This window comes from Notolepis coatsorum (genome assembly GCF_963971535.1).
Source record: "Notolepis coatsorum genome assembly, chromosome: 17".
NCBI classification, from domain to species: Eukaryota; Metazoa; Chordata; class Actinopteri; order Aulopiformes; family Paralepididae; genus Notolepis; species Notolepis coatsorum.
This window is the reverse complement of record NC_140181.1, coordinates 42889917-42902249: the sequence shown is the minus strand read 5'-3', so window position 1 is coordinate 42902249 and position 12333 is coordinate 42889917. Positions and strand designations below refer to the sequence as shown.

The following is a 12333-nucleotide window of genomic DNA, read 5'->3' as shown; positions in this document are numbered from 1 at the left end:
ATTTGAAAACTATTCATAAATCAGCCGAAAAATTACCGTGTTTTGTGTATTCCAGTAAAGGGCTATTATCGTGGAATTTCTCTGGAAATCTCCAAAACTATACTCTTATTCAAAACGGTATAAAACGGAAATGTACCAATGAAAAAACAATCCGTTTCGTACATGTTGACTGCAAGCAAGTCATTGATAAGCGAGGGGTGTTTTAGACCCATAGCCATAATTTAAGATATAGTTTAGGCGTTCGCAAATTTCCCCGACCTCCCATTGACTTCCTTACTGGCACGCTAGCCCTAATATGGTCAAAGGGGCGTGGCTCTGAATGAGTTAACACAAATGTCACCGGGAGCCGGAGGCGAACCCGGGACGGCCACGTAGGTGTGCGAGGCACAATGCGGTGCGCCACGAGGGCGCCCTGATGATTGTCCATAGTTAACTCGCAAATTAATCGCATTTCTTTTTTCTTTTCTAAATCTACCTTAACACTTTCAGTGCCAGCCATTAGACGCGGCCCTCTGTAGCAAGGCCAACACTAGATAGATAGGAATCCGTCACATATATATAATTTATCTTTGTAAGTGAAGATTGGTGAAAGTTAGGTTTGCACTTCAATCCCAATAGTGAAATTAATCTTGGTTTGATCATCTTTTTGTGTCAAATAAAAACAAAGCTTATTTGAATGATTTCCTTGGCATTTCTAGTTTTTAAGAGAAAGAAATTTATGTAAATCGGATGTGGTGTGAAAAAATCTGAGATTTTATTTTTAGGCCATATCGCCCAGCCCTACATTCAGGTTTGTTCGACCCGTGAGACATAAACACGAAAATAACGTTCAAAAATTATTTCACGCCAGATGGCTCCAAGTTTGACACGGGCTGGCGTGAGCTGGGTAGTGTAGTTTTTAGTGGTGGGACTTGATTAAAAAATTATCTAATTAATTCAAGAATTTATAGTTAATTAATCGAAATTAATAGCATTTTAAACACATACACAATATTTAATGCGAAAAGCAAAAACGTTCAATTCAAATGTATTTTGGTGTGCGAATGAATCAATGAATATTAGGGGTGTAACGGTACACAGAAGCCACGGTTCGGTACGTACCTCGGTATTGCGGTCACAGTTCTGTACGAGTTTGGTACAACAGGAAAACAATATTTATAATTATTATTATATATTTATAATAATTATTATAATTATTATTATTAAATAGAATAATATTCTATAGCAGGGGTGCCCAACCTTTTTTGAACCAAGATCTACTTTTTAATTGACCACCTAGCCAAGAGCTACCAGCCAAAATTTGACCTACTCTCAGCTAGTATTAGTATTAATAGTATTAGTAATACCCATTCAATATGCACATGACAACATATTATATGGCATATAATATTTTCTGTCATGTGCATATTGAATGGGTATATAATATAATATGATATTTTATATATCATTGTAGCGGTGTAGTGTAGGAATTACAAGAATGACGAGACTAACTTCTCACGTTGGGCATGCAGGCAGCATGACTTATTTATTTCACACTCTGCATACACAGACAACACACACACACTCAATTCAATGGGCATGAGAAAATATGAGTTTACATTGCCAAAGCAAAAGTGGAATAATACAATCTAAACAAAAATGATATGTACAAATTAAAAGGGAATAGGAATGATGTGTAAACAGAGCTGTCACATTGCAACTGACAACACACTAGTGTTGTCACGATACTGGAATTTCGAACTTCGATACGATACCTTGAAAAGTATCGATATTCGATACCACAGGGAAAAATGTTAAATCTTAAAATGTAAAAAAATCAAAATAAAGATAAATATATATATATATATATATATATATATATATATATTTTTTTTTTTTTAACTACATTTTGCTTTTGTTGCTGGTTGATTCTCCTCAGCCTCTCTCTGGTACTATAAGAGAAGATAAATATAACACTTTTAAAAACCCTTTGTTTATCTTTAGATCAGACATTTAAAAATAACTAAATTGTCTAATCTTAGAAATTAAGTAAAGTTAATAGTACTGCATGTTAAGCATAACAGATTGATTGATTGAACATTTTATTAACGGATTGCAGAATGGGTACAATACAGTATGGCTCAATACACACAATTGTTAAGGGGAGGCAGACCAGAGAAAGACTTTCGTCTTGTTTACATCAGGGTCCCCCATTTTCAATTCATCATAACATTTGACATACAGATAAACAGTACTGTTACATCCAGCCATTTATGACATACAAGATATACAGTACTGTTTAAGAGACAGAGTTTCTAAAAGAGAGTATAATTTACTTCTGACCATTATAGTCAAAGTATTTTCCTATGAACTGAAACTCATAAGACCACATACCGGTAAGGCTAGCATCATTCAGTTACAGCTATATTGGCCAACATTAGCCAGCTATCTAGCCAGCTACTGCACCACGAACTGCCAGCCAGCCAGCTGGCTACCTTAACCCACAATACAACAGCTATCCAGCCAGATACTGCACTACGAACTGCCAGCTTGATTGATTGAAAAGCTAGCCAGCTGGCCACCCCCAATCCAGCCAACCGTACAAATTATGGTCTCAGCCAAATCACATCGATTTTTACAGTTAGTTAGCTAGCCATTCCATTGCGAATTAAAAGGTAGGCTAGTATTAGCTTGCTAGTAGCTAACGTTAGCCAACTGAGAACGATAGCTAGCTAACCAACAGCTGCAAGCCTGCAAACAACAACGCCGTAGCTATAATGAGCTATCCGTAGTAGGGCTGACTTTCTTTTTTGGAATTCGAAGTTTTGGGGCATTTTTTATGTTGTGGGACTTGTACAGCACTTTGTTTAACTTTGTCAGTGCTGTAAAGTTTAAACCTTTTTAAATCTTAGACAAACAAAACACTTTGCTTTCATGAAATATTGTAAGCCGTCATTTGAGGCTTTATAAAAGCAGCACAATGAACACAAATCTGTCAGTGCAGAGTCCGACCTCATCTTAAATAACAAACAGCATTGCTTGTTGTAGTTAACACTTTGATTGCCATGGGTTAAATTCATGATATACCATCCCTTGCCAGCTCTATTTAACATGGAGAAGTTCCCCTTCTTTGCAGGGCTATAACTTTTTAAATTCTATTGCTAGATTGCCATTATTAGGGCCCATTCAATGTCCTATATGTATTGTTCATGGTGTAGCAACGTTAAACTTTTTCATTCATATATTCATACTAAAATATGGTCTAAAGTATAAGTATGTTTTCATCTCTTTCTGCAGCTTTCTCCAGAACGTGATTTATAGCCCCAAATGCATTATATTGATGATCAAATACAGTTCGGTACGAATCTGTGCGAGATAAAAAAATTCGATGTACTTCTAGGAGTTACTACACGTCATCTGATGTTGACCGGATGGGCGAGGGGGCATTTATAATTCCGTGGGCAACGTTATACCATTCATCTAATGTGGGTCATATGTTCATCATAGCAGTTTATATCGAACACGGTAATACTACACGCTAAAACTCACCCCAGTCTCCTCGGGCCGTTGGGCGATCAGCGTGGAGTAGACAGTTTTCCATTATGGGATGTCGAAATACCCGATCTATTTCCAGGTTGTATAATAGTATATACGTCCAAATCATGTTGTTTTTTCGAGTTATTTCCACCGATCGATGTTCACTGTGTGAAGACGGAGTCTCTCTAACATTAACGAGTGCCCGGACCACATATGGAGTGAGTCCTGCCGGTTCAAAGGTTGACATCCGGTTTCGATCTGCCGATCGGCCACCAGATAGCGCTCTTGAACCGCTAGAGGGTTGAGAGGAGATCAGCACTGTGTGTCAAGGCTGCGGAGGGGAAATATGATTTCGATCACAGATTTTTGAAATATTGATATCAAAGACGAGTTACGGCGTCCTAGGCAACTTGAGCATGGCGGGGAATGACGAGTTCCGGCGTTTTCGGCAGTTAAAGTGTTAACAAAGAGAGGCAGAGTTTATTTTTTATTTTTTTTATAATTGTATTTTATTAACACTTTCAGTGCCAGCCATAACGTTGATTAATGTCCTTGGATGCCAGCATCCACTTCAATGATGGCGTTAAAAACGCATAATCTATGTTTTAAATGATAGCTATGTGTCTAATCTGCCCGTCGCTTATCAATGACTTGTTTGCAGTCAACATTGTCGAAACGGATTGTTTTTTAATCGGTTCATATCCTTTTTATAGCATTTCGAAAAGCTATAGTTTTCTCGATAATTTTCGGAAAATAGAAAGATTCCCTCATAAACTGCATTTATTGGAATATTCTCGAATACACTACACGTTGTCATTTGTCTGCCTATTTATGAATCGTTTTCAAATATTATGTGTACTTATGCACGCTATAGAAGCGAGCTGAGAAATCGATTATCATTTCCTCAACAGCACACACACACACATATACACATACGGGACACGCTGTTATCTCAGTGAATACAGCTCTGATTATCCTAAAACTGGTAACATAGACTCCTTACCTTAGATCAGATGTTCTCCAAAAAGATTATTCCAATTCCTGATCGCCATTCCAAATATCGATCGCGTTTATTGATTGATTATTGGCTGCTGTAAATATATATTCCAGGCTGCTTTCAATCTCGCGATCACTTCCCTGTTCATCAGATCCCTCGCCAGCATAGTGGAGCGAGGAGCCTCCCCCTCCACAGATCCACCAGTATAATCGAATGGCCTGCAGTTACACAGGGATAGACGATAGGGGGCGGTATTTTTCCATCAGAGCTCCTAGAGGGGCTGCTGTACCAACAGGAGACTCGGTTGATGAAATATTAATTCAGATCGCTAATAAAAAAATCAAACGACAATTAGCGTCGTCGACACTCAACGGGGGGCATGAAAAGACGACATAACACGTCGCTGGCACTCAAAAGTGTTAATCGAGATCTACTTGAAATCAGCCCGTGGTCTACCTGTCGATCGGTCGACTGGTTGGGCACCACTGTTCTATAGGCTTGCCGTGGTAGTCAGTGATACTGGTGTCATTCTGTGTTCAGGCATCCACTGAGTAAATTAATTGCCTACTGCCCCTTTAACAACTTATGCAACAACTTAGTTTCAGTTTCACTTGTAGAGAGGATTTAACTTAACGTGAAGCCGAGATTGAAGAAGACTAGAGAACAGATGACATTATGTTACACAACAATGGCAGCGGATTTATCAATATTTTGGATTTAAACACAGTAGCAGCAACTGGAGAGGAGCTCAGATGATCTGGTGTTATGTAGTGCTTAAAAAAAAAATCAGCTGTGAGAGTCCGCAGGAGAAAGTTGAAGTGTGTTCGCGCGCGTGTGTGTCTTTCCATTGGTTACCATTATTGGGCAAACAAGAAAACTAAAGAAAACTTGTAATGACCCTGCTGTGTTACAAACATTTAATTAATTCATCATGGATGGTTTTGTTTTAGGGACACATAGGCTGTAGAAAACGGGAAGGGAGGAGGGGAGAGCCGAGTGCAGAGTGTCAGTGCGCGTTGTTAATTCTGTCCGCTTGTCACCGTGCCTAAGCAAGCTTCAACATTTTATTCATAATCTACATTTAGCAATACAAGCTTAATATTCAACGTTAAAGATCAATGTAAGCCAGTGTAAAGTAAAGATATTGAGCATAGATTTGTAAAATGTGCAACCCTACTTTCACCTAGTGGTATTATGAGACGTACCGTACCGCACCGTGACGGCCGTACCGTAAATTCGCGGGACGAATAAACGTACCGTTACACCCCTAATGAATATACATTATACATAAGTTTATTAGCTACTACACAGACCAACAGATCAATGCAATTTTTAACAAAGTGCAGCATTTTTTGGAATAATATATATAGCGCAAAGGACCTTTTGTAAACTCGAGCACTTTTGAGGTAAAAGTAAAACACAGTACTTTCAAGTACATTCTAGAACAGTTGACTATTAAAAGAAAATGGTTGGCTCTGCTCTGTAGAGCACCAGCGCACTGTTAGCCCCCTCTTCATCCTCTGAATCAGAGTCTGAAGCAAACAGCAGGTGGCTCGTACTAGGGCTAATGTTAGCCTGTTAGCTCTATCATCCATGGTAGCTGCTCCATGCTTAGCATTGAGGTGACACCGTAGGCTTGAAATTCTCCGGTGATATGCAAAGTATTTGCAAACACAACTGTTCTCGTATCACCACTTCCATCTGTTTTTTTTTATATATCTAAATCTCACATTCAACGGGCAACGCAACCTCAACTTTTCAACTTTAGCCTACAACTGTCTGACGTCACCCAATGCATGCTGTGCACCTGTATAAACGGTATGCCTGGAACTAGGGCTGAACGTTTAATCGATTTTAAATCGAAATCGCGATTTGAAATGATGCAATTAGCAAATCGCAAAAAAAAAAGAATCGCAAATATTTATTATTTTTTTATTTATTTAACCAGGAAGTCCCATTGCAATACAAGATCTCATTTGCAAGTTGTTGTTGTTATTGTTGTGTTGTGAAGTTTAGACTTCAGAGAGGGAGAGTAAAGTACAGAAAAAAGGCACCGTTGGGTATCTTTTCCCAGGTAAAAATAAACATTTTCAGGCTCTGTGTCCCGAACAGACCCACCGCGTAGGCCAAACTATAAACTGTGTAATCTTTATGTTTTTTTGTAGTTAATTAATCGAAATTAACGCGATAAAGTCCCAGCCCTAGTAGTTTTATGAAATTCAAAAGGCCATCGAAAGCCCTGGGTCTCCTCTCTCTTAGGACTACAAACACGAATTACCTCATTTCCTTGCGTCTATATCCGCCTGTTTCTGATACAATGCACTGAGATTTTTGTAAACTCATTTAGCTAATAACACTTCAAATCATTGGGGCGGCTAGGTGGTGTAGTGGGCAAGGCACTCGCCACCAGTGTGGAGACGCTAGGATTCGCGTGTTCGAATCCAGCTCTCCACATTGTTTTCAGTTTAGCTGGTCGTCCGCAGTAATACACATTGGCCGTATTACGGGGAGGGAAAACTGAAGGGTGGGGATCGAACGTTGTGAACAAGCGACTCCTACAAGTCGGTTGGTGCGCCTGCGCAGTAGAATCAGGAAGTGTCGTGAGCCTCCCACGCGTTACTCCTCGACACTGAGAGATCGAGCTGCGCAGGTGAAAAGATGCGACTGCTGTTACCTCAAGTACCGGAGGGGACTTGTGCTATGTATGACTTAGTCCACATTTCAGCCGGCTTGTGGGAGGCAAGAAACAGCGTTCGTGACAGGGGAGGGTTGAATTGGATGATACGAAATTGGGATGGGAGAAAATATAGAAAAATGGGAGAAAAAGTGGATAAAAAAAAAACACTTCAAATCATTGGTAAACGAATGTAGTGCTGAAAATATACACTTTGACTGCTGTTTTGATAGGGTGTTAGGGTCTTTACTCTTGACTACATATAAAAAAAAACATAAAAATGCAACATTAATTAATACGGACTGTATTGATCTATTTATGACATGAATTTAATCTCTGCCCGGTACAGGGCCCGTCGTGCTTAACACTTTGGGTGCCGGGAAACGCTTAAACACGTCATTCCCGGCCATGCTCAAGTTGCCGAAGACGCCTTACAGCGTCTTTAATATCAATATTTCAAAAATCTGGGATCGGATTCATATGTCCCCTCCGCTGGCCTGAGATCCACCAGGAGGACCCACTGAGCTCTCTGGCGGTTCAGGAGCGCCATCTGGTGGCCGATCGGCGCAATCGCTTAACAGGAAGTGCTACGGAGATTGTGCTGGTCGCCGTATTACTTCCGGGCACTCGCTATAGGTCCCGAGGCTCGATCTCGACACACTACATACATAGCGATCGATTGCCAATAACTCGATAAACAACATGATTTGGACGTATATACCATTATACAAGCTGGAGATGGACCGGGTAAATCTACATCCCATAATGATCAAATTTCTACTTTACGATGATCGCCCAACGGCGCGCGGAGACTGGGGTGAGTTTTAGCGTGTAAAGTTACCGTCTTCGATACTAACTGCTATTATCAACATTTGACCCACATTAGATGATTGGTATAACGCTGCCCACGGAATTATAAACGCCCCCTAGCCCATCCGGTCAACATCAGATGACGTGTAGTAACTTCTAGAAGTACGTCTAGTTGGAATTTTTTATATCGCGCTGATTGCCATAAAACTGTATTGCATCATCAATATAATGCATTTGGGGCTATAGATCACGTTCTGGAGAAAGCTGCAGAAAGAGATTAAAACATACTTATACTTTACTATGAATATGTGAATGAAAAAGTTTAACGTTGCTACACAATGAGCAATACATATAGGACTTTGAATGGGCCCTAATAATGGCAATGTAGCAATAGAATTTAAAAAGTTATAGCCCTGCAAAGAAGGGGACTTTCTCTATAGACAAATAGAGCCGGCAACCTACGGTTGATAATGAATTTAACCCATGGCAGCCAAAGTGTTAACACCAATATCGGTCAATATCTGATTTGTATGTTTATGTCTATTGTGACAGACTCTGGGGTGTTATGAGCTGTCACCAGATTTGATTCAACAAAATACTAGGGCTGTCCCCGACTAAGGATTTGGATGGTCGACTAGGATTGGCCAAAATTTGCCGTTAGTCGACTATTGGTCGACTTAAAAAAAAATACATCTTGATATTTGTGTAGTCTAGTGTGTTCATTAGATGGGTGAAATCCTCTTTCAGTGCCTCTGTGCCTGTTTTTGTAGGCAGTTAGCCTCTGGTATGCGTGCCATTAGCGTTAGCCACGCTTCTAGGCCTCTTTTCTTTTGGAAAAAATTATTAAAAAAGAAATAAAAATAAAAATTTATATTTTTTTATTTTCTTTTTCTTTTGTATATTCGACTAAGAGGTTGGCCAGTCGACTACGGCTGCTTTCGACCGATTAGTCGACTAATCGATTAATAGGGGTCAGCCCTACAAAATACACACGGCACAACGTAGAAGCAAGTTTAACAGCAGTTTTATTACTGTTTAGGGGAAAAGGAGAGGTTAGCGAGATCGTCAGCCAGTCCGTAATTCCAGAGAAGCGTCTTGGTCCGTTAGCGGGGTTCGGTACACAGAGAGCGGTTCTCATATGGGCGGGGTATATGATCTGGGAGAAGAGACGTCAGACAAGCAGGGGTAGATACACATGCGTGTTCTGATACAATCAGGGGTTATAGCACACAGCATGGTCCTCCTTCCAAAAGCAGATAAACACAGCATGGGGTCACACAGACAACAATCTTCCTCCTCTTCTTCTCTTCTCTATTACTCACTTCCTCTCTCGATCCGTACAGGTTTCGCCTCAGCTGTCACTCTGTCTCCCTTTTCTATGTTGCCTGATTGTGTGGTGATTGCACTCACCTGTCAGGCACGTCTGTCACAGGTGGGCTTCATCTGCTGATGCGCTCCGTTCTGCCTGGAGTCTCTCTGGAACTCCTAATATGGGCATATGTCCCAGTACCTTGGCCGACACATAGCGGCCGTCTATTATGCCAGCCGGTCTGCCACACTATTTACAGTGCTCCTTGTTTTTCCAAGTTAGTCTTTTGTCAATGTAACTCCAACTGTCCAGTTGTGGCCATGTCAGACGTTCAGTTCCAGCCACATGTGTGATTTCTAATGCTTTCTTCTCTGTCCACAGGAGCAGACGTGTGAAGCGGCAACGTCGTATGACCTGACCCCCTTAGACCTGGTATCGGCCATTGATGCTGTGGACAAGCTGCTGTCGGAGCAGGCCAAAGAGGACAGCGGAGGCACCTCCTTCACAGAGGACTTCAATCTTGAATCCTCCAACTCAAGTTTGCCTTGTTTTTATACTTAAAGGGGATATGTGCTTACCGTCTTCTCCAGAGTCAGTCATGACTAGTTGCGTCATGCATTAGTGCATGATTCATTGCTTTTTGTTACTGTGGTGATGAAAGTTCATGATTTGTCTTGTGATTCCTTTTTTTAAGTTAGCAATTAATTTAATGTGATCTTCCTCTTTGTTGCAGGTTTGAAATTGGACATAGGCAGCATTGCTAAAATAAAAAGTAAGCTATTTTCTTTATTTTTTTTAATCATTTAAGAAAAAGAAGCAAAAACAGAAGGTATGTGCCATCTCAACCTCGTGAAATATAGTGTGAAGTCATGAGAAAGACAATAATCTTAAGAGAAACAAAAGATCTGTCGCAACTTCATCCTTCAACCAAGGTGCATGAACTGGAAACAACTAGCAATGGAGACAATTTCAGCAACTCTTTGGAGGCCGATGGATGTAAATAATGTTCTTTATTGATCCAGTTAAAACAGTTTTGGCAACATGCCTTCATCCGGGTTAGATCACAAAAAAAGTACAATGGAGCTTAAATAACCATGTAAAATGGCCATCACAGCGACAATGCCCCCCCCCCCCCCCCCCCTCGTGATTGGCAATTAATGTGTTAAGAATGATGCAAGAAGCTTATATTGAAACATTTTGACATTGGGGCCGTTCTTTCAACCTAAACTTGCACTTTCTTCAACCTCAAACCTAAATTCCTTAGCGACCCGTGTTACCAACGTAAACAAACTGCACAGCGCGCACATACGAGACACACCGATATGAAACGACATACGGAACAAATAACGTATAACGGAGGCTGAAATGAGACCAACGTGACTCACAAACTCACGAGTACACATATAGATGCACAAAATTGAATCTCCATTGATTAACTGATAATCAAAACCCAGCTGAAGCCGTTAAACCCCTGTACCGAATCACCAAAGCCAATACGCACACACAATCAGTCAAATTGGAACGGCATACACTCTCCGGCATTCATAACTCGGACAATTATCCATACGAACGTCCTGTGTTCTAAGAAAAGATATCCGGACCCTCATACGTTCATCTTCCATACGCTTAACCATAACATAACTTACTTACCCAAACAACGTGTTCCAGAGTCCACATTCACGCACGAATCCATACTCAAAATGTTAGAAAAACGCTCCGATACCCAAATCCACAATCATCCGATGTCTGGAAGTTGACCCATGGTCCATTCGACCTTAATAAACGGACGACCACCGGTCCATAACCGCATTCTATAGAAGAATAAGTCTTTATTTGTCATGCAGATTAACACACATGGGCGATGGGAGACCCACAGTAACACACTAACGTCACGTGGCGCACAGTCTGTGACGTCACGCTCGCTGCGACGATCCCATCTAGAAAGAAACGTATCTGTATTTTTTACGGTATTAAAAATCATACCGACAGGATTTCGAAATACCCTGGTATACCGTAATACTGTCATACCGCCCAAGCCTACTCACCATGACAGAGGCGTCAGCCAGTTAAAATATCTATACAAAAACAAAACAGTAAAAGCACAAACTAAACAAAAAAGCATTCACATTGAACTCTTCATTCACCCCATTTACAGTAATTGTATGAATAAAGAACATTAATTGTAGAACATCCATTGACCTCCAAAGACAATAATGTGGACATATCCTCCGGCGGTATGATCCAGGTTATCTTAGACTTCATCAAACTTCTTCTCCTCTCACACCTTGGTGATTCTGCAGAGATACTCCTGGATCTGGAAGCTGTCATTGCGTCCTATGAAGTGTCACCTGACAGGGGGATCACTAAACCCGGAAGGTACATCCACACTGCTAGCAGCGTCCAGATAAGCAGGATGTGTTAAAGACCCCGGCCAGTGAAAAATGTTGTATCATGTTCTTGAATACATTGTACAACTTGAAGAGTAGAATACTGCCCCCGAGAGGCACTTTGTCCTGCAGACATTGAAGTACATATGCCAAGAATGAGACAAGAATAGAATTTTCTTCTACTCAAAATTCCATTCTCAATTTATTTAATGGCAAAATGTTATCACTTTCCCATCCTGCAGTTGGGTGCAGGTAGAAATTCCATCTAATCTAATATTATATCACCTTATTCCCATTGGTCCTCAATGATTTGGATTTAAGTCTAAATCTAAACTCTCCAGTTTACCATTCATCTTTGATGAATGTGCAAATCAAGACCCTCCCAACGTAAATACAAAGCTGTTTCATGGGGTCTTAATAATGTGTCTCCTTGTGTCACCATGGAATGCCACCCTTTTTAAGAATTCACACATGTTAGTCCTGTGCTCCAGGACCGTTCAGTCAATATTTACACCCGTGCATGAAGCGCAAGGGGGAATTGTTGTTGTCTGTAATGTATGTTTGTCTATTAGTCTGTTTGTAACAGAGAAAACTCACACATTTCTTATCAGATTTGGCTCAAACTTAGTGGATAGGGTGG

The 12333-nt window shown here is 40.5% G+C and overlaps 1 protein-coding gene across 2 annotated transcripts in view; it reads left to right on the top strand.

Annotated features, from left to right (window-relative positions):
* The window catches only part of rtel1 (regulator of telomere elongation helicase 1), an 83642-nt gene that overhangs the window by 33087 nt on the left and 38222 nt on the right, over nucleotides 1–12333 (top strand). For both annotated transcript variants that reach the window (XM_084333342.1, XM_084333341.1), the window contains exons 9-11: nucleotides 9688–9844; nucleotides 10040–10078; nucleotides 11607–11682. In XM_084333342.1, the coding sequence (XP_084189468.1) occupies nucleotides 9688–9844; nucleotides 10040–10078; nucleotides 11607–11682 (272 nt within the window). The remainder of the gene's footprint in view (nucleotides 1–9687; nucleotides 9845–10039; nucleotides 10079–11606; nucleotides 11683–12333) is intronic.